The following is a 23302-nucleotide window of genomic DNA, read 5'->3' as shown; positions in this document are numbered from 1 at the left end:
AAACACTCCATGGCTACTATCATGGATTTTTATCAGACAGAGGTATTTCTTTCTAATCATGAACAAGATGGGGCACTATATATTATAGTGCTAAGCAAGTAGCTAAATATTTACACATTAAAAAGTAAAGCCTTGAAACATGGATTTTTTTTTTTTTTTTTTTTTTTTTTTGTCTTTTGTCCTTTTAGGGCTGCACCCGTGGCATATGGAGGTTCCCAGGCTAGGGGTCTAATCAGTGCTGTAGCTGCCAGCCTACACCACAGCCACAGCAACACCAGATCCGAGCCTCGTCTGCCATCTACACCACAGCTCACGGCAACGCCAGATCCTTAACCCACTGAGCAAGGCCAGGGATTGAACCCAAAACCTCATGGTTCCTAGTCAGATTTATTTCTGCTGTGCCACGATGGGAACTCCGTGGATTTTGATTTTTCAAATTGTGTTGTAGGAGTCTTAACTGTAAAAATGTGTCAGATTATTTGTAGAGTTTATTTACTGGGGTTTTTTTTGGTTTTGGTTTGGTTTTTTTTTTTTTTTTTTGGTTGGATGGTTGTTTTTATGGCTGCACCTGCAGCAAATGGAAGTTCTTGGGCCAGGGATTGAATCCAAGCCCCAGCTGCAACCTTATGCCACAGTTGTGGCAACACTGGATCCTTTAACCCACTGTGTGAGGCTGGGTATGAACCCACACCTTCACTGCGACCCAAGCTGCTGCAGCTGGATTCTTAACCCACTGCGCCATAGCAGGAAGTCCTTACTGGTATTTTTGGTCAAATAAACTTACATGGATATACTTAACCATTTACAGAAGATTAAGTCTGTAAACTATGGTTCAGTAATTGATTTTCCTTGAGTGGCAGTTAGTCTTTTGGGTCGTTTCTTCCACACCTCTTAGCAACTACATTTAGAGGTTCAGTTTATCATTGTTAGCAAGTAGATACTTTGATATTAGGTGTACTAGCAAGACTATTTTTGACCAGACCGCTAGTAACATCACTTTTCTGTCTTGGAAGATCAAAGCCATCGGCCAGACTGAATTGAATGCAAGCAACCCAGAAGAAGTGTTGCAGCTGGCAGCGCAAAGAAGGAAAAAAAAGTTTCTCCAAGCAATGGCAAAACTTTACTTTTAAGCAGTTAGTTAAAATTTTTTAACTTTTATTTTTTAAACAATGGGCTAAAAATAAACAGTATTAAAAGATTAAGTTTATATAATACATATGTACATAGTGGTGTTTTCTTTTCAGACAAAATGCTGAAACATACTAGTTTAAAAACAAAAACTGTACAGAAGACTTCATACCACAATAGCTTAAATTTATAATTTCTTCAAAGGAAGAAGAGATTCACATGTCCAGTAATAGAATAAACTAATAATCTAGTATGATTTTTCTAATCAGATCCACTTTTGAGGCTGAAATTTCATTTTTAAAAAAACTGCAATATTTATGTGGAAGTAGCTATCTATATACAGCAAGTTCTTATGTCAAGGTTTTGTCTTTTTTTTTAAATAAATAGATTTCTAGGAATCAGTATACATTTACTGCCTTAAGAAAATAGAAGTTTAGGTCAAGTGTTAAGCTTCATCACTTTGACACTGTCCTTAACCCATAATGTAGGAATTTTAAAAGGATCTTAACAGTTTTGCAAACATAAATAAAGCCTTAGTCACACTAAATTGTGATAACCCTAAGGATTTTTCTTTTTAGAGTAATAAAGTGACTTTCTCATGTAAATAGTTTGAAAAAATACTTAAGTTTTTCACTCAAATTGTGATGTACAAAAAAGTTATAAAGCAATCTGTGTGTCAAAGCCCCAAGTAGGAACCACAGCATTTACCTTGTTTATAATTTCTTTGGTATTCCCACTGTTTAGAGCACAGTTCAAACACCATATTCATCTAAGCCCTACTGGTTAAAAATGTTATGGCATGGCAAATAAACAAGTCAAATGGATTAAAGTTCACCATTTTTTAAAAATTCAAGTTTTATAATAGCTTGCTACAAGCAGCTATAAATTAGTCACCTTAGTACAAAACTAAACCTTTGTAAACAAGTTTAAATTTTATTTTCAAGAACCAAATTGCACTAGGCAAGAGTTGATGATAAATTTTGAGAATCTAAAAACTAGATTCAAAGTACTATTATCACTTAATGTACCCTTTAAGGTAGCGCTTATCTAGTCGAAAACACCAATGATAAAATTCCTAGTTTGTAGATAAACATAGTTAACACTGGATCAAAAAAAAAAAAAAATGTTATGGCATAGATTGTGGCTGGCTTCTATCCAGTCAGTGTTGGGCAGGAAGTCATCTTTGTAAACAAGTTCTGCTGTTTCTTTAAACAGCTAACATAGGAATTTTATAAATTTCTTCCTTAGTGCCAATTTTAAGTGGTTTTTAAAATCAGAGAATGGCAGTGAAACTTCTGAATTGGTGAGGACAGTCACAGCACAATTTTGCTGTAAAAGTAGTTAAGTTCTATGAAATGCTAGGAAGCACTCCATCAGTTCCAACCTGTTTGCTCAGTTAACTTCTTTAGTGTTTCGCTGGTGGTTTTTCTGTGCTCTTGGGTGGTGTCATAATGCCTCCATTGCACACTGGTGATAACTGTCCCCCTTTTCTGAAGGTGTTTACATAATTTGCTTCATCCTATGCAGAGGAAGAAATCAGGCAGAGATTAATAGCTAAGCTAAAGCATTGATACAGTAAAGCAAAGTCAAACCTGACTTGTATGTACTAATTTGAGGCTACTTAGGCCTAATGTAGTCATTTCTTTATCTTTCCAATTGTAACTAGGCACATTCTGGAGGTTCAACAATATGAACTGCCTTCAACTTGTATTTTTTAAAAATCTTACCTGGACTACTGGCATTAATCTTGAGATACTTCCTGAGTCTTGCTTTGACTTCAAAATCATTTTATTAGCTTTACATTTTGAAATTAATGTGCTCATTGGAACTTTCTATCCCTGTACCATCTATGCCTTACCATCTGCCTGAAATATTATTCTATAGTCTCCTTAGTATCAGTTTCAGTGACTTCCCAGATAGTAAGACCAAAAAACTACAAGAAACATACCAGCATAGCCAGATAATTTGTATGCGTCTGTATATTGTGTCTGTCTTCCATAGAAATCTTCTTAAAAATCTTCAGCTTCACTGGGCTGGTACTTTTTACTACACTGACGAAAGGCACCATCCAGTCGACACATTCAGATATGTTGTCCCATTCCAAACCTAGATAAAGTCAGAAAAATGTGAAGGTTACATCAGAAACTAACATATACGCCTAATGTATTTGCTTATGCTTCAAAATTTAAAGATAGTTAATTTGAAACTCATGTAAAAAGGAAACCAAAATAAGCACATAAGATAATCTACAACAAGTTTAGCCAGTCAAAACATATTATCACTTCCAAACTATGTTTATAATGTGACTATTTTGAGGGAGAAAAAGTCTTAGAGCTTCTTAGCCAGTACCTGGTACATAGGAAATCAAAAGTGTCAAAACCCAAAGAACTCTCAGTGATAATCTGTAGTCGACTAACTTCAAATGGATTTAAAGTCCATTTGATCTTATTTTCTGTTTGTGGATATACATTGAGGATTAGAAAGTACTTCTAACGGAAGGGATGATAACTGCTAAAATGCTAAATTTCTTTCATTAAAATTTTAAATTCTTGTTCAGCAAAATGGTAAGTTTGTCAATAGTCCTAAAAGTTGTGAACAGGTAAGAGAACAAAATATACTACCTTACCTGAGGCTTTCTTGACCACTTCAATAGACGTGAAATGGCACAAGGCAGCAGCCGCCAGTATTCTATACTGGAACTCTAGTGAATCGATGGCTAGAATGCACAGATCCAAAAGCTAACAGAGGAAAAAGCAGAAGTATTTAGAAGAGTGAGTACTGTGTGTCATAACTAAACATCAGTCAGCTAACATTTTGGAGTGCTTAGATGCAGACCATATGCCAAGAATTATTAAAACTACAGGGATCCAAAGAGAAATAGGCTGCCACCCTGAAGGGGATAGAGTCTTGTAAATAGACAAATAAAGGACTGTCAGGATGCAGCAAGATGCATGTTATTAGAGCATCTGATCCAGAGTGAGGAAGACAGGGAAGACTTCTGCTCAAATGAGTCTTAAAAGACAAGGTAGCCAGGAAGACTGGGAGGGAGAGAATACTCTAAATATAAGAAACAGAATTTGTGAGTTCCCGTCGTGGCGCAGTGGTTAACGAATCCGACTAGGGAACCATGAGGTTGCGGGTTCGGTCCCTGCCCTTGCTCAGTGGGTTAACGATCCGGCGTTGCCGTGAGCTGCGGTGTAGGTTGCAGACGCGGCTCGGATTCCGCGTTGCTGTGGCTCTGGCGTAGGCTGGTGGCTGCAGCTCCGATTTGACCCCTAGCCTGGGAACCTCCATATGCCATGGGAGCGGCCCAAGAAATAGCAAAAAGACCAAAAAAAAAAAAAAAAAAAAAAAAAATTGCAAAGATAAATGAGAAAGTATTACTTCTCCTAGAAACTCATGTGGTTCAGAACACCATGTAAAAAATACGAAATAAGGAGTGGCTTTCCTTCCTGCTTTTTAAAAGGCTGCTGGAGAGGTCTGGCCTAGTTTAGATCATATAGGTTCTTTAGGAAGTCAGAACTATTAGCTTCTGGCTGATTATTGAAATTACTGGAAGATTTTAAATCAGGAAAGTTACATTTAAGAACAATCCCTTAGGAGTTCCCATTGTGGCTCAGTGGAAACTAACCAGACTAGTATCCCTGAGGATGCAGGTTCGATCCCCAGCCCCGCTCAGTCAGTTAAGAATCTGGCGTTGGCATGAGCTTTGGTGTGGGTCCCAGATGCAGCTCGGCTCTGGCATTACTGTGGCTGTGGCCAGCAGCTACAGCTCCAATTAGACCCTTAGCCTGGGACCTCCCATATGCCACACATACGCAGTCCTAAAAAGGCCAAACAAAACAAAACAATCCCTTAAACCACAGAGAAGCAGAGACACAAGAATGGAACGTGTTTCTAAAAAAAGAGATTAGTTAAGAGGCAGTACAATCCAGGCAATAAGAGATCTGAACAACCCTCGAGCAGTGAAATCAATCGCGTAATAGGGTTAGGTTTCAGAGGCCTGAAGTGATAGTAAAACTTAAATTATTTGCCCCCATTGGTCCAGAGGATAGAAGCACAAATTGAGGAACTGGAAATGAATTATATACCTTTAGAAATTTTCTACATTGTTTATCAGCTTATCAAAGGTTTGCCTATTAAAAGGGTACAATAGCTGTCTCTAATAATATGGGATGCTAGGAAATCTGAGGGGGGAGAATTAATATGCCTTCCTTAGAAAGTTCTACCAAATGAACCAATTCCAATGTATTTATTGGTTATCCAGGTTTTTGTGTTCATAGTGTGTTTATTAGATTTAAAACACAAGTTGAATTTCCACCTAGGTTACCTACAAACCCATCCAGAGTACCACAGTCTCTTGGGATAATGATTATACACTGGCCTAAGTTTAAACTTAGAATTTAAAATAATGTTATAACTAAATGAGATGATTTTAATTCTAATATGTAAAATAGGTTTCCTGTGTAGTCAAATATAAGAAAGTTAAGGCAATCAGACAGAAATAACTTCATAGCATGATAAAACCTGAAACAATTGGCTGAGAAATACTTTTCCCATTTTACATCAAAAAGAGGTCTTTCGGAGTTCCTGTCATGGCGCAGTGGTTAACGAATCTGACTAAGAACCATGAGGTTGCAGGTTCAATCCCTGCCCTTGCTCAGTGGGTTAAGGATCCGGTGTTGCCGTGAGCTGTGGTGTAGGTTGCAGACGCGGCTTGGATCCCGCGTTGCTGTGGCTCTGGCGTAGGCTGGGCTACAGCTCCGATTCACCCCTAGCCTGGGAACCTCCATATGCTGTGGGAGCGGCCCAAGAAATGGCAAAAAGACAAAAAAAAAAAAAAAAAAAAAAAGAGGTCTTTAACTCTCTATTTTATACTCCTAAAGAGGGAAAAGTGCTCATAATATATTTAAATTCAAAGTGTGAAAACTTTGTTTTCTAGAATTTTCAGGAAGCAATGTAAATATTGGGGACAGAATTTTATACATTAGAAGTTTTGCTCTGGTCAGTTAAGGAGTAAATTTAATTCAGTATGCTGCCAGTTTGTGGTGTAGTCTATTTAACACTTAATACAGTAAAGAAAACCTGTAATTAATAATATTTGCATACACTCAATAAAAATATCAATACCTGAGCTATCTGGATGAACTTTTCCTGAGAATACTGAGGTAGAAGAACTTTAGGAGCATCTTTAAGAGCATCAACTTGGAGGAAGAGATTTAGCCAGGAGATGACCGTCACAGGACAAAGTTCCCATTTTAAAGCCTGTTAATAAAATGAAAATGTCTGTTAATAGATATAAGTATGCATATATGAGCTATTTTTTTTTTTCTGTTTATGGCCACACACATGTGGCATGTTAAAGTTCCCAGGCTAGGGTCAAACTGGAGTTGGAGCTGAGGCCTGTACCACAGCCATGGCAATGCCGGATCCTTAACCCACGGAGCAAGGCCAGAGATGGAACCCACATCTTCCTGGAGATTACATTGGGTCCGTAATCCATTGAGCCACAATAAGAACTCCTATAGCTGCTATACTTTACTCCTATAGCTGCTTTACAGCCATTTAAGAAACTTTTTGCTTTAGGCTTATTTCTTCCTATTTTAATAAAAATATTTATAGATACCTCACAATCTAAAAGCCCCTTGTATTTCAGTCTATTATTGATATAAACCTCTTTATTATTCTCTAGTTGTCATTATTTACAAAGTTCATTGGGCCTATTAATCATTCCTACTTTTCTCATTTCTCATAGCCCCCTGGTCTTCCAAATGTGTTTTCTGCTTATAAACTGCCCCTTTAATTATATTCAATGACTCCACAGCTAATTCTGTTCAGATCTTCCAAGAACAGTTTTGACACTTTTCTTTCTGTCTGTGATCTCTAATGGCTTCTGGTCAAAATGTAAAAGTTAAAAATTTATGATATTTTTCCCTTCATGAAGACCTGGGACTTTACCATTTCTAAGAAGTCTAAAATATTTAGAGAACACAGTCCTAAGTGTCTGTAAGACCACCCAGAGAATTCCGTCTTTCCTTTACATAGCCTCCTTATACTATACTTCAAGCCTAAATCTGGGTAACTTGGTTATTAGAACAATATCAGAACCATATTCAATATCTTGTAATAACCTATAATGGAAAAGAATCTGAAATATATATGTGTGTGTATATCTATGTATATACACACATACATACATATATATATAGATATCTGAATCACTTTTCTGTATACCTAAAATTAACACAGTCTTGACAACTATGTTATATTAAAATTTTTTGAATAGGAGTTCCCGTCGTGGCGCAGTGGTGAACGAATCTGACTAGGAACCATGAGGTTGCGGGTTCGGTCCCTGCCCTTGCTCAGTGGGTTAACGATCCGGCGTTGCCATGAGCTGTGGTGTAGGTTGCAGATGCGGCTTGGATCCTGCGTTGCTTTGGCTCTGGCATAGGCTGGCAGCTACAGCTCCAATTCGACCCCTAGCCTGGGAACCTCCATATGCTGCGGGAGTGGCCCAAAGAAATAGCAAAAAGACAAAAAATAAATAAATAAATAAAATTTTTTGAATAAAAGTCTTAAAAATATTGGTAGGTCAAGATCCCATTCTAACAGAGCTATTACCCTAAATGTTTATAGTTTATAGGAGCTCCCATTGTGGCTCAGTAGGTTCCGAACCCAACTAGTATCCATGAGGATGTGGGTTTGATCCCTGGCCTTGCCCAGGGAAGTTAAGGATCTGGTGTGACTGTGATCTGCAGAGTTGGTCGCAGACGTGGCTCAGATCTGGCGTTGCTGTGGCTGTGGTTGTAGGCTCGCAGCTGCAGCTCCAATTCAACCCCTAGCCTGGGAACCTCCATATGCTGCAGGTGTGGCCCTAAAAAAGCAAATAAATAAATAATAAAATGTTTATCATTTATAAACATCCTTTATGACATTTATATGGATTGTGTTTTTTTTTTTTTTTTGCCTTTTCTAGGGCCGCTCCCTCAGCATATGGAGGTTCCCAGGCTAGGGGTCGAATCAGAGCTGTAGCCGCCAGCCTACGCCACAGCCACAGCAACATGGGATCCAAGCCGCATCTGCAACCTACACCACAGCTCATGGCAACGATGGATCCTTAACCCACTGAGCAAGGCCAGGGACCGAACCCTCAACCTCATGGTTCCTAGTCTGATTCGTTAACCACTGAGCCATGATGGGAACTCCGGATTGTGTTTTCTTATATGTCCTATTTATAAAACCATGATATCATGTTCAGATTTCATAACATACTTTCTAGTAGCTAACATTCACCCTTTAATCTCTAATTCAGGGCCAAGTAAACACCTTTACACTTTTCTCCTCTACCATTCTGTTAGTAGCCCCTTCCATGCATGTAGAAAAGCAAAAAGACAGTAAAATAATTCTCATTCTCTATCTGGTGGAAGAAGTGGAAAATCAGAACTAAAATTTGAGAATCATTACTAGAATTTATTTATACACATGTGCTACGCTAACTATATATTTTGAAAGTGTTATCATTAAACACTTTTATATTAAGAAATAATATTCTCGGAGTTTCCGTTATGGCACAGTGGAAACGAATCCAACTAGTATCCATGAGAATGCAGGTTTGATCCCTGGCCCTGCTCAGTGAATTAAGAATTTGTGAGCTTAGGTATAGGCTCGGATCCCATATCCCTATGGCTGTGGTGTAGGCCAGCAGCTGCAGCTCCAATTCAACCCCTAGCCTGGGAACTTACATATGCCATGGGTGTGGCCCTAAAAAGCCCCCCCCCCAAAAAAAAGAAAGAATATCTCAATATGGGAAAATTGAAAGATACAGAAAAATGGAGGTTATAGGTTAAGCAAATTCCACTTCCATCTTAGAACTGTATCCTAATACTAAAACCTCTGTTTTGACTACTTACATTGTAGTCTGAGATTACTAAACTACAAAGTTACTAAATTGCAACTAGAATTATCAAAAATATAATTATTATTACCTTTAATATAATGAGTTCCATCCTTAAGATATCCTCTTCACTGCAAGCACCATCAGTGACATACGCAAACTCTTGGAGCTTAGGAGCGTAGATTTCCTTTAAAATGGATTTAATAATTAATATCAAACACAATTGAGAGTGAGATTAAAACTAAAGAATTATATACAAACAGCATACAGGCTTCATTTTTATTTTTATTTATTTTTTGTCTTTTTAGGGCTGTACCCACAGCATATGGAAGTTTCCAGGCTAAGGGTCGAACAGGAGCTACAGCTGCCGGCCTATACCACAGCCTCGCCAGATCCAAGCCCCATCTGTGACCTACACTGCAGTTCATGGCAACGCTGGATCCTTAACCCACTGAACAAGGCCAGGGATCGAACTCGAATCCTCATGGATACTAGTTGAGTTCTTGACCATTGAGCCACAACAGGAGCTCCCAGACTTCATTTTTAAAGAACAGCTTCAAAAATGATGATAAATCTTAGTCAAAATAATTCTACAATAACCAAAGAAACTTTATATTTAAAGATATTGTTCATACCTAGGTATCTAAATTAGCCAACTATATTGACTGAAACATTCTGACAGAACTAATCTTGAATCTTAGTTAATAAACAATTAGAGTAGTTTAACCAGTCATTTCAGTGACTGATTAAAACAAAAAGCCAAACTTGTTTTGGGATTGGCTAGTATATCAGACCAAAACAAGATATTCAACAAATAAGATCTAGAAACTGAAAATATTTCCTTTACCCTAGTGCAAAAGTACGGTTAGTCAAAAAATAATGTGTGCAGTTTGGTTGATGGCAGGTCTGTCTTAACAGTTTAGAGAAGAACAAGTAGAATGATCAGAGGAGTAGAAGCCTGCCACAAATGAGAACAGGCTATTGATCAAGATTTTATTCTAGAAAGATACCTGAAACAAACAGTATGATTTCAGGTAAGGATACACTGAATAGAGACTTGTTCATCAAATTTGGCAGAATTTGGGGACAGCCTTAAAGCTCAAAAGACAAATGTGGAAGAGAAGAAAAATACGCTTAAGGAAATTAATGCATGATTCACAGTCCCTCTCCTAACCCTCAAAATGATACAAGCTTCAAAAGTTTCAGATGAAGGTACTAATGATATCCATAATGTGTTGAATTTAAGAAAAGTAGATTGAGGGAGTTCCCATGGTGGTTCAGGTGGTAACGAACCTGACCAGTATTCATGAGGATGCGGATTCAATCCCTGGCCTCGCTCAGTGGGCTAAGGATCTGGCGTTGACGTGAGCTGTGGTATAGGTCAGAGACTCGGCTCAGATCTCCAATTGCTGTGGCTCTGGCGTAGGCCGTGAGCTTCGGTGTAGGTCGAAGATGTGGCTTGGATCTGGCATTGCTAAGGCTGTAGTGTAGGCTGGCAGGTGCAGCTCCTTTTTGACCCCTAGCCTGGAACTTACATATGCCACAGGTGTGGCCCTAAAAAAAAAAAAAAAAAAAAAAAAAAAATTTGATTGCCTGAAAGAAAATCTCAGGCAGGAAAGGAGTTTCCTTCTATGCTGGCACTACCATCAGATACCGGAATGTTAGGCTGCATATGGACCATCATTCTAACCCAGGAGATAGCATCAATTATTTTGTTTGGCACAATGAGCCATGGAAAATATTACCTAGATACCAATTCCCAAATCAAACCAGAGACTTGTAATAGGCTCAGATACTTCAAAGGGAACCTTTGATATTTATCCTTCCATTCAAATCATAATGTTCAGAAAACCTTTTGGAAAAAAACTCATCTTTCCTAAGAATTAACATATCGAAAGTGGTACATAGTATTCTCTAGGATTAATGCACTGATTAAAACAAACAAAAAGGTAAATATGTCTATGGGTAAACTTTGAGAACTTACCTCAAGTTTGGAAGCAATGAATAATGAGGTAATTCCAATAAGCTGAAGCATATTTTTATTTATATCCTTTTGTGTCAACATAAATCTATCAAAAAAGTCTTGTGCAAGATAAAATGTTTCCCTATGAAGTGTGTATACTTCACATACCTACAGAAGAATCCAAACATTTAAAATTATTCCATAAATTTCTCCAAATTAAAATGTTATTTCTTAACATACCAGACTTTAGAGCACTTTTAAACCCAACTAGGTTTTTTAGGATACCAAAGCTAAGATGGGGGAAAAAATTAACATGTGCTAATAAAATATATAAATCTATTACTGTCCTCATTTACTCTTAACTAGTTTTACAGTTTTTTTCACACAGATTTAATGTGTTACATTTGTAATTTATACATTTATAATGTATACCCAGATACATTTACACTTTTGCTGACTATGGATGAGAACTTTTTTCCTATTAATTTCCTATTTTTTTTTTTTTTTTTTTTTTTTTTTTGTCTTTTTGCCTTTTTCTTGGGTTGCTCCCACGGCATATGGAGGTTCCCAGGCTAGGGGTCAAATTGGAGTTGTAGCCACCGGCCTATTGCACAGACATAGAAACGCAGGATCCGAGCCACGTCTGTGACCTACACCACACTCACAGCAACGCCAGATCCTTAACCCACTGAGAGAGGCCAGGGATCAAACCTGCATCCTCAAGGTTCCCAGTTGGATTCGTTAACCACTGAACCACGACAGGAACTCCTAATTTCCTAATTTTTAATTGTTGACAAATGGGTAAGTTCTCATGCTTAGTTTATATCCTAATAGTTCCAACTGATTCTCTTCATCATTCCAGATACACATTTAACTACAAAATGACAACTGTGTTCCTTTCAGTGTTCTTACCTCATTTATTTTTCATGTTTTATTTTTCTTAGCACTGGCTAAGAATTATAGAAGAAAGCTGAACGTATAACATTGGTGATAGACAAAATTTTTATCTTATTCCTTGTTTTTGACTGTAATGGGAATCCCCCTAATGTTTCACTATTGTTATTAATAATTAGTATCTATCATTTCTATACTTAACAGAGAAAAGTCTTAATTCTGAAAATAACTTCATAAAGTTATTCTGAAAATTACTCCATTTTTGAGGAAACAGAGGGATAGACATACCTGAGTTTCTAATAAACACTTAATGTGTTAAGGAAATCTATTTCTAATTTAATACACTTTTTAAAATCAGGAATGGATACTGAATTTCAAAAAATTCCTTTCACATCTATGGTACATAATTATATGATTTTTCTCCTTTATTTTTAAAAAAAATTTTATTTTTTATTTTTTTTGCTTTTTAGGGCCGCACTTGCAGCATATGGAAGTTCCCAGGCCAGGCATCCAATTGGAGCTACAGCAGCTACAGCTGCCAGCCTACACCACAGCTACAGCAACGCCAGATCTGAGCCTCGTTTGCAACCTACATACACCACAGGTCACAGCAACACCAGATCCTCAACCTACTGAGGGAGGCCAGGGATCGAACCCACAACCTCATGGTTCCTAGTCGGATTCGTTTCCACTGTGCCATGATGGAAGCTCCGTGATTTTTCTCCTTTAAACTGTTAATAGATTTTCAAATGTTGAACCATCTTTGCATTCCTAGACTAAAAGGATATGTGACAAATTAGAGTTTAATGCTCTGCTGGATTTGATTTATATTCTATTTGGTTTTGCATATATAATCATATATTTAAAGGGACATAGGGATGAATTTGATAGACAACCATTGAATAAAAATCAGTACAACATAAAAAGGAAAAATAAAAGCAACATAATTGTGCTGAAACGTCATCCATGATCATTAGACATTGAGAACAAGTAAAAACTCAATTACCTTCTTGAACACACACACAACTGAAACATCATCTTCCCTGCTAGTCAGAATAAGGAGTAAGACGACCTGACTCAAAAGGACAGCACTTGGTAGTTTTAAGAACTTTTCTGATAGCTTCTGAGATCTGTCCGGCCGTGTGTCAGTCCACCAAAAAGCCTGCAGTATTTCTCCCTTAGAGCTCATTGTCTCTATCTATATTAAGGACAGGGAGGCTAGAGACCAAATATCCAAGTGCTAGAGAACAACCAGTTTGTCATCAATACAGGGAACCATTTCCTCAGTTATAATTTTAGAGATTCTTTTAGAATTATTATCTAGAGAAAGAGAATGGGCCTAAACAATAGAAAAATTCTGGCACAGATCTTTAGGGACTCCTGGGTCACTATTATTCCTGTCGATTAATGGCCCAGTGTATTTCTGAAAGGAATGGAGGGATATGAGAAAGAAGCTACATGGAACCTAGAGGGCTTAGGGCTACGGGGAAGTCAAAACCTCCATATCATTTAGGACAGAGAGAAAGGATTCCAAATTATAATTTGATTTTGGTGATGAAGAAAAGGATTTCTGAATGTCCTGAAGACTAGCCCTTCACTTGCATAGCAAAAAATCAGAACCTTGTCAACTATATATATATTATGTTCATCTTGGCACCTAGAACAAACAGCTCCTAGTCCCCAGCAATACTGAGATACCAGGAATTCTGAATTGGGTTTGGGTTGTATGGGACATAGTGGCGGCCCTCATGACTTTGCTCTTATAGACAGTCATTTTCCACATTGGAATCATCAAATACACTAAGCAGCCCTCCCCACCCCAAGCGGCTCCTGGCAATAATATATAATATTTACCATGAGAGCACATGGAAAGCATATTTACATCTAAATATTTTTCCATTATACAGAGAAAAATGAAATACGTATTGCTGGAACATACCTCTAAAAGCCAGTCTAGAAGTATTGACCTCATCTGTGGTTCCAAGTCAGAATGCAGAACTTCAAAATGTTTGTCATGAACATATCTGGTCTCTTTTTTTAACATGTTTAGCCAAACATCCTGTGAGCATCCCCAGCTGTGGAAAGGGGGAAAATAATTGTGTGGTTTACATAATATACAAGCTACCTGTTTCATATACAGCAAAATCAACTATCGAACACTGAAATCCAACTTTCAATTGGAAATTGGAAGAGAAAGGTCTTAATAGGAAAAACTGCAGCATTAACTTTTAGAAACCATTTCTTTAGCATGAAATTATACAGCAAGAACTTGTACCTTGTTACTCTAAATTGATAAGATTTCCAGAATGCTTTCTAGTCCCCATTTATATGAAATTCACAAAGGCACTTTAAGATAACCATGTTTCCTCAAGAGCAACACTAAAAAACTCAGTATTTAAAGCATTTAATCCCAGGAGTTCCCATCATGGCTCAGCAGGAAACGAATCTGACAAGTATCCATGAGGATGCAGGTTGGATCCCTGGCCTCACTCAGTGCGTTTTTGCCACAAGCCGTGGTATAGGTCACAGACGTGGCTCAGATCATTGCTGTGGCTGTGGTGTAGGCCAGGAGCTGTAGCTCCTATTTGACCCTTAGCCTGGGAACCTCCATATGCCACGGGGGTGGCCCTAAAAAAACAAACAAACAAACAAAATATATATATGATCCCAGTAGAGACAGTCTCAATCACTTCCAAATAGATTATTAATACACTACAGTGGAGGCAAGGTGGGACAGTACAGAGAAGAGGAAGATTGGTGAGTTTAAATGTCTGAGTCCATTAATTTGCTTATTAAAGCTAAATATAACTTCACTACTCATTTTATATAAGCTGTACCTCTTAGTCATTAATTAATTTGAAAAAAGAAGTAAGTATGGACATTAGTAAGCTTGGTAAGAAATCTAAAAAGCTGATCTAGCAAATGAAAATGTTGTACATGTTAAAATGCTTTCATCTTGGGAGTTCCTGTCATGGCACAGTGCTAACTATGAACCGTGAGGCTGCGGTTTCGGTTTGATCCTTGGCCTTGCTCAGTGGGTTAAGGATACAGCGTTGCTGTCAGCCGTGGTGTAGGTCGCTGACGGCAGACACGGCTGGGATCCCAAGTTGCTGTGGCTCTGGCATAGTCCAGCGGAAACAGTTCCTATTAGACCCCTAGCCTGGGAACCTCCATATGCCGCAGGTGTGGTCCTAAAAAAGACAAAACAAAACAAAACAAGACATGCTTCCATCTCAACATTTTAAATAAATTATTTAAACTCCATTAAAAAGGTGGTTCAGGGAGTTCCTATTGTGGCTCAGCAGAAACAAACCTGACTGGTACCCAAAAGGATGCAGGTTCAATCTCTGGCCCTCCCTGCTCAGTGGTTAAGGATCCTGTGCTACGGTGTAGTTCGCAGATGTTGCTCAGATTTGGCGTCGCTGTGGCTGTGGTGTAGGCTGGCAGCTGTAGCTCCGATTTGACCCCTAGCCTCAGAACTTCCATATGCCCTATGGTGTGGCCCTAAAAGCAAAAAAAAAAAAAAAAAGGTAGTTCAGGTCTTCTGATAAGGCATATACTCCTCAGCAAGCAAATGAAAATAACTTTATAGAATCAATGTTTAAATACCCATGTCATTCGCAAATAGCACTACTCTCAGATAATATATGTTTAAATGCTAATAAAAAAGCAGTTTTTTAAAACAACTTTTCCTAGCCGTATAAAGAAGGCAAAAAAAGCTCAAAATAGCACCATATATTACATCAGTAAATTTTAATCTTTGACATTAAATTATTAAAATTTTTCTTACCTTAAATCAGGCAAAGGTGAAGGATTAATAAAAAGATTTTTAAATCTGTAATTTGTAAATCTGGAGAAGTCACTTGTTCCTATTTCTTTGTGGGGTGTTTCAATAATAATGCAAGGACTGATCCCCCCAGATAATACAGGTGGCCAACAATTCTGTCATTTAAAAAAATAATAAAGAGAATATCTGTGCAGTAGGAACCAGCTTTTGTCTTGGCTCTTTTATAAATGAAGCTAATACAGTCTATAGTTTTCCCCAAACACCATTGTTAGCTAACATTGCTGACAATCTAGTTAATCTGAATTCATATTTTATAAATAAGCCATATAGCTCATATCAATCTTCACAAAGAGTAACAGGTGGGATGTTTTAGACAATAAAATACAATCCTGGAAATACAAGACATTAGGTACTGAGGGAGAGGAGAAATAACAAAACACATCTGTAGTCAAATACCAATCACTTTCAAAATTATAAAATTCTCCCTCTATATTTAGCAATAGTGACCAGGGCACCTTGTTCCATAGAAAGCTGACTCCACCTCCCACACCCTCCGCTCATAAGGCCTGTCCTACTACTTTAGAATGCACGAAGGTAAGTAAAATCTTAAAAGTGGAATCAGTTACTTAAATACTTAGAGGACCCTTTTGCCAATCAATGCTGGTTTCAAAGACAACCACTGTCTTTTAAAATGTTTTTTCTGTACAACACATAGGAAGAAAAGGTAGCAAAGGGCTGAGTGCCAGTCTGTCAGTGACCTCACAGCCTATTTGTGCCCCAGAAGCAGCTATTAGGACCCTCCACTATAGTCAGAGAGGGAACAAAGAGCAGTACATTGGACAGATTAGGCGGGCCCTGGTGCACCAGGCAGCTCCAAGAGGGAGGGATTTACAAAGAGAGACCAGCTGCTTCAAGGCAAACTTACTCTGCAGCTGTAGAGGATTCAGGGACAGAAAAACCACCCAAAGACAAGCACCTTCCTGCTGACCTCTGGAGGCATCAAAAGTGTCAGAGGAATCTTCCCATTGCGAAGCAATTAACACAATGCTATTCTTTTTCGTCCTGCCTTAGTTTTCCCCAAACCCAGCCCAGGTCTGCATTACCCTAATCTCATATTGATGTTTCTTAGTGACCTTCTCCTCTTTTCTTTTTTTGACATCCTGGAAAACAGAAAAGACCATTTGTTAAACTAAAGCACCAGCAAGGAATTTCCTCTCTTTCTCTCTCTCTCCCCTTTTAACTCACCTGGGTCGTTTTTCTTTTCTTGGTCTGAATTATTTGGGCTTCTTGAGGGGAATCCGTCTGACTGGACTGGGGCTGCTGTTTAGCTTGTAAACGGCTACTACAGTTTTAAAAAGGAAGTTTCATTAGTAAGGCATGCGTTTCAAAGGCAGCAGTTAACTTTGAAACATATCTCCAAGACAAATTACCTGCGTCTTGACATTCTCTTCTTTCAGGTGTGTGACACCTCTGGAGGGGAAAGAGGAAAAACCAGAGTCAAATACATTGTCATCCATACTCTCTGAGTGCCAGGTAGACGCTGATTCAGAGGTTACAACCAAGTCCCTCAGGAGATGACCTGAGCCATCTACCACGGTGTCTTCTGCACTGTATTAATTATCTCATGATTTTGGACACATGCCAGTATTTCCTCAGCTGAATGTACAGCCGGGACAGTCTTCAAAAAATCTGTAAAGCACCGCCAGAGCCCCGAACGCTCAGGGAGGCAGATGTATCTTTTCTGCGTCCTGTACCCTCTCCCCCCGACACCCCGAGCGGGACTTGGGCAGCGCCCCCACTTCCCGCCTCCCATCCTGGACGAGCGGCGGAGAGAGGGGGTTGTGGAGGCGAAACGCTGTGGAGAAGCCGGTTCCGCGCCAATTTGGAGAGCGGCGGCGGCGGGGAAGCAGGGGGCGGAGGGAACTGGTGTCACGTACTTCAGTCTCCTTTCCCTCCTTCCCAGCCCCACGGGACCCTGCCCTTCGCTTAGAGGGGCACCGGGACCCCGACTCCAGTTGGGGGATGGGAGTGAAGGAAAGCGAGTTCAATGAAAGAAAAGGGGAAAACTGGGCTGGTGGGGGAACTTTTCTCCCCGTTAAGGGTTCCCGGGCCCACATCCTTTTTCCTGCAGGATAGCTCTCCAAATGGAGGTGGCACAGAGGAGCCCCTAGTATGAGGGGCTTTTCCCTGGCCTCCCACTCAGGGGCAGCCCTCCATCCCCCGCCGCTTCCCCGGCCCCTTGCCAAGGGTCGTGACAGGGACAGAATGCCGAGACCCATCGCCCCCAGCCGCTTAGTTCTCAGCCCTCCCACTTTCCCTCTCCCAGGCTCCCGCCCACGGTATGGATCGGCCCAAGGGGTCTCTCTCTCCTCCCGCATCCCGCCCTACGACCAGCAGCTCCTCACCGCCAGACCCGCTACCGCTCGACTCTCAGCTGGCGCCGGCGCCAACCCAATATATAGGCCGGGCCAGGCCCGCCCCGCACGCATGCGCCTCAGACTGACACCTCCGGACAGCGCGCTCCCCTCCCCCGCGCGCCCGCCAGCGCGCCCGCAGGCCCGCGCGCAGCTCCCTGCAGTCAATTCGCGCCCGCCCACCTCGAGAGGCCGCAGGGCCGGCTCGTCTAGGCCCTAGGTCCGCGGTCACCTGCATTTCACCTGCCCGTGTGGCCCGGCAGCTAGAGGGAGTCGCAGAGGCTCTTCCCCAGCAGCCCAGGTCCCCGCCGCTCGGCTTCCGCATCTCCCCCCAGTACTTTTCCGTCCCGTCTCTCCCTCAACTTTCCGATTCCGGGAGTGTCAGGCCGCGGCCTGGGCTCGACGTACGGCCAGGTGGAGGCAGCACAGGCGAGTATGGAGTGGTCAGGAAGTGGCCATCCTGTGGCGCACCCTGGCTGTCCCGCCAAGGCCTCCAGCAACCCGGGCTTTCCTAAGAGACTCGGGGACCTAGAAGGCCCGCCCCGGAGGGAGGGGCGCAGCGTTGGCTGGCGAGCTGGCCAATGGGAGGCGAGGACGGCAGCACAACGTGGAGTGGCTGCAGAATGTAAACACAGCCAGGCGCGCCGCAGGCCACGTGTGTGTAGGAGAAGGCTGTGGCATCCGAGGGCAGCCATGCTCAGGGATGCCTATCTTGCACTTTGCTTCAGCCTGCCGACTACACTATGCATCAACCCTGCTTTCCTGCTCTCCGCTCCGCAGACCCGTTTATCCTCCGCGTGGGTGGGTCACTCCGCCCCCTGTCCCTGTCTGACAGCTTCCCACTCAGAAGTCCCAGCACAGGAAACGCTCGCGCCAAGTCGCGCCCTCCCTCTCTATCCTCCCAACCTCCAATTCTGGGGCCTCCAAGGGTATACACCTCTCCCGAGGTGCGCCTGGAGTGGGACTGCCCCTTCCTCAGGAGACAATAGTTCTCCCGGGGCAGCGCCCGTCAGGGTGGACGATTCCACCACGTGTAGGCCCCGGACCCGCCCGTCGCGCCCCGCCCAGCGGCCGCTAGCGCGCCCTGCAGAGCCCGCGCTAGCCGCCCGCGCGGGAGGGAGCCTCCCGCCTCCGAGCGGTAATGGGGGGCGGTCCGACCTATTTCCCTCTTTCCCCGCCCTGTATCTAAATTTTGGGTTCCCTCACTGCCTCTACTGACGCTCCGCTCCAGTGCGTCCCAAGATTGGACATCTCCAAGTAGGACATGCCGTTTATACTCTGCAAGCAGGTTTGCTGCAGGAGCATGGGGCGAGGCACGCTGGAGGGAACAAAGACCCCTGCGGCGGAGGAGCGGTGCAACGACTTTCTTGAACCCGCGGCAACTCGTGCCAGACGCTGGCCAGCAGTGTTTGTCTCTCTGCCGTGGCAGGAGCGAGCCTCTGGGAGAGGCCGGGGAGATCGGGCCTCCAGCGCCCGTCCGGCGTCGCCGCCCAGGAGGGAGCCCTTCCCGAGATGCACCAGGAGGCGGCGGCGCGGACGGTCCCGGGGTCCCCGCCCCGCGCCTTTTGTGCCGCGCCGCCGGTGCTGGCCTCAGACCCTAGAAATAACCATAGCACCTGAGGGCTTTCGGGTCGGCAAAGTCCTCTGTCACAATTTCTTCTTCGAGTCTCACCATGGTCACGTGACGCCTACAAAATAATTGTTTTTCTCCCAGATCGACGCAAAAGGAAATGAGTCTTGCCCAAGGCGACATGGAATCGGAAGTCCCTGGAAACTTTATACCACTTAGGATGCTATGATGGCTTTCTCTATGGGGGGAAGTTGCCTCCTTTTTACAGTCACTTCAAAACGCTGTGCTGTTCCGGTGTAGAGCTTTAGAGAGCTAACGCGATGTAAGAGGTCTTCCAGCAAGCGTGTGTGACCTGAACACAAGCAAAACTTGTGGCCTCTATGACTGAATTTGGTAATCAAAATAAACTGAGAACCAGTCTTGCATATTGATGCCCAGCACTGGGCTAACTAGTAAATAACTTCTTAAGGAGACGGTAAATTAGAAATGTTCTTTGCACAATGCCAGCTGACTATGAAGTGAACAGAGTGCCATCCTAGTAAAGGAGAAATTCATAACCATCCCAAGACTGCTTTGTGGAAAGGGACAGGATGAGTTCTGCCATATTACAAGTATCTGGTCACTGGACTTAAAAGACCATGAGCTTACTTTTCTAATGGATGAATCGTCTGATCCTGCTCTACTGTAAGATAATTGCCACGAGCATGGATTTCTTCTAGAAAAGATGAAACAAGACACTTATTTCAAGGGTAGTTTCAAAGATTACATTTTATAATGTGTATAGAGATCCTCTCTTGTCACAGAGCTCATGCTAATTGCGAGCTCTTTACTCTGCAATCCACTCCCTTAATTAGTTTACACCCATAGAAATTAAGACTCCTGAACAGAACAGAAAGCTGAATTATAAAATCGCTCTTTCCCAGAGTTTTATTCTTGTAGTTGTCTTTGTGGGTATTTATTTTAGGTATCATCTTTCAGTATGTTCTCTTTGTTTCATATTTGTGTACGTTCATTTTTGGCTCCCTCTTCTCATCCCAGTTTTAAAATTCACTTCGAAATGTACAAATTTCTTTATACTTGTAACAATTTTATAAATGTTGGCATTTTCTAAAGTATATTTGCTTCATTGTCCATGCAAAGTTAAAACACCATAGTAAATTGGCCTCTACTGTGATTTCAAAGGCCTTCTCAGACCCCTTACTCTGTGCTCTTCTGTTATGCTCACCTCCCAGAATTATAATTACCTATTAAAATGTCTTTTATCTTCAACTAGGGCTTGGACTTGTTTTGTCCTTTTTTGGTCTTTTTTGTCTCTTTTTAGGGCCAAGCCTTCGGCATATGGAGCTTCCCAGGCTAGGGGTCTAATTGGAGCTATAGCTGCTGGCCTGCGCCACAGCCACAGCAACACCAGATCCTTAACCCACTGAGCGAGGCCAGGGATTAAATCCACAATCTCATGGTTCCTAGTTGGATTCATTTCTGCTGCGCCACGATGGGAACTCCTGTTCATTTTTTTTATATCCAGAACCCAGCAGTTCAGAAGCATGCGTCGTATGACCTTGGTAAATACTGAATTGTGGATAGGATATCCCATTATAGAACTTCTGTAAGTTTAGAGGGATGGGTGGCAGAATTATTCCCAGTTAACACTGGGATTTTTTTTTTTCTTCTCTTTTCTTTTTTTTTTTTTTAAGGGCCACACTTGCAGCACATGGAAGTTCCCAGGCTAGGGGTTGAATCGGAGCTGTAGCTGCCGGCCTACATCACACCACAGCAAGGTGGGATCCCAAGCTTTGACTGTGACCTACACCACAGCTCATGGCAACACTGGATTCTTAACGCACTGAGAGAGGCCAGGGATCGAACCCGCATCCTCGTGGATACTAGTCTGGTTCATAACCCACTAAGCCACAACAGGAACTCTTGGGATTTTTTAAATCAATAAACTATTTTTTTAGAAAAGTTTTAGATTTACAGAAAAATTGAGCAGATAGAACAGAGCTTCCCTATATTCCTCCGCCTTCCCCCACCACTTCAGTTTCCCCTGTCAACATCTCACATTAGCGTGGTGCATTTGTTACTGTGTGAACCGGTGTTGATACATTATTTATTATTAGTATTATTCAAAATTAAAAATATTAATAAGTCCATACTTCATTGAGTTTCCATAGTTTTACCCTAAAGTCTTTTTTTTTTTTTTTTTTTTACTGCTGCAAGATACAGACATCACATTCAGAAGTCCTATCTCCTTAGTTCCTCTTGGCTGTGACAGTTTCTCAAACTTTCCTTGTTTTTGATGACCTTGACAGTTTTGAGGAGTGCTGGTCAAGCATTTTGCCGGATACCTTTCTATGGGAATTTATCCAGTGTTTTTCTCATGGTTAGAAGATTATGGAGGTAGGTAAAGGGTTGGTTTTCATCACATCATAGCAAAGATACATGCGATCATGATACTGGTGTTGACCTTGATCAGCTATCTGGCAGCATCTGTTAAGTTTCTAAATTGTGACGTCGCTCCCACCCCTCTGCCTTTCCATGCTCTGCGTACTCTTTGGAAGGATGACACCGTGAGGCCCAACACCAAAGGACTGGAACATCATGCTTCCCCTCCTTTAGGGTCAAATACCTACATAAGTTCTTTGGTATTCTTTTTCTTTTTTGTGTGTTTTGAGGGCTGCACCTGTGGCATATGGAGGTTCCCAGGCTAGGGGTCAAATTGGAGCTAGAGTTGCTGGCCTACATCACAGCCACAACTGGGGATCCTGTCTCATCTGTGGCCTATACCACAGCTCATGGCAACAATGGATCCTTAACCCACTGAGGGAGGAGGTGGGTTAAGGATCGAACTCTCATCCTCATGGATAGTAGTCAGGTTCATTTCTGCTGAGCCACGCAGGCAGGAACTCCTCCCCCATTTATTTATATCCTTATCTTGTGGCTCAAGTTGTTCTAGCTCTAGCCGGAGTATTTTTTTAAATACCTTTTTATTGTTAGAGGGATAATTTGAAGTTAAACAAAAATAAATATGGCTAAATGATAATCAGCATTTCTCACATAATAATAGAAATAAAAGTTTTTCCCATGTAATTAGACTTGCTTATTATCCATAGTAGCCAAGAATACAACTATAGAAAAAAACGCAAGTTTATTGCTGGATTACCCATTAGACTCTTCTTTTATTGCCTCATCAAGGACATTTTTTCAGTAAACGTTCTTTATTTTTTATATGGCAAGTGGTGATACAATGACTACTAGTGTAGTCTGGTGCCTCTGTCTTGCTTTGTGCCAGGACACCAACAGTTTTAACTACCATTGCATTTGCCTCATCCAGCAAACATTAGCACTGTGAAAAAAAAAAAAAGACAAATATCCTAATCTTGTTGTGAAAATAGTTGTGATCTTTTGGTCCCCTAAAGGATATTTGGGACCCTCTGCCCTACCCCAAAATGCCCATGGAACACACTTTGGGTACTACAGACCTGGTTTCCTACCCAGAATGCTGGGGAGTCATCTGAGTCATTCCTTTCTTCTTGAATAAGATGATGTGAAGCTCTACTCTGAGCTTTTTACCTTGTATTAACTCCTGGAACTTTCTACCTCTGTGGGACTCACACTGTTACTGTCATTCCCACTTTACAGATGAGGAAGTCAA

The 23302-nt window shown here is 41.4% G+C and overlaps 2 protein-coding genes across 7 annotated transcripts in view; one reads left to right on the top strand and one right to left on the bottom strand.

The window, feature by feature from the left end:
• Positions 1-2260, top strand: part of INTS8 (integrator complex subunit 8) — a 58140-nt gene extending 55880 nt beyond the window's left edge. Inside the window, 1 exon segment of the mRNA XM_003125559.5 lies at positions 1014-2260. Within this exon segment, the coding sequence (XP_003125607.3) occupies positions 1014-1130 (117 nt within the window). The 3' untranslated portion in view covers positions 1131-2260.
• CCNE2 (cyclin E2) lies at positions 1108-20888 on the bottom strand. 6 transcript variants are annotated; one of them, XM_013996597.2, is made up of 12 exons: positions 19697-20888; positions 17097-17136; positions 16912-17008; positions 16770-16826; positions 15670-15821; positions 13819-13954; positions 11007-11153; positions 9114-9209; positions 6259-6393; positions 3755-3866; positions 3077-3234; positions 1108-2647 (listed from the first exon to the last, which is right to left on the bottom strand). In XM_013996597.2, the coding sequence occupies exons 2-12, from the start codon at positions 17108-17110 to the stop codon at positions 2534-2536; spliced, it is 1218 nt and encodes a 405-aa protein (XP_013852051.1). In that variant the 5' UTR covers positions 17111-17136; positions 19697-20888; the 3' UTR covers positions 1108-2533.

The sequence above is a fragment of the Sus scrofa genome, chromosome 4, assembly GCF_000003025.6.
Source record: "Sus scrofa isolate TJ Tabasco breed Duroc chromosome 4, Sscrofa11.1, whole genome shotgun sequence".
NCBI classification, from domain to species: Eukaryota; Metazoa; Chordata; class Mammalia; order Artiodactyla; family Suidae; genus Sus; species Sus scrofa.
The sequence above is the reverse complement of the archived record's forward strand: the minus strand, read 5'-3'. Positions and strand labels throughout refer to the sequence as shown.

Bases quoted from the DNA above. Each gene is read 5' to 3' on its own strand.
- CCNE2 (XM_013996597.2), bottom strand. The intron at 9,210-11,006 runs GTAAGTTCTCAA...TCCATTTTAAAG, and splicing joins TCATTGCTTCCAAACTTGAG to GAAATCTACGCTCCTAAGCT. The intron at 3,867-6,258 runs GTATTGATATTT...TTCCTCTGTTAG, and splicing joins AGTTCATCCAGATAGCTCAG to CTTTTGGATCTGTGCATTCT.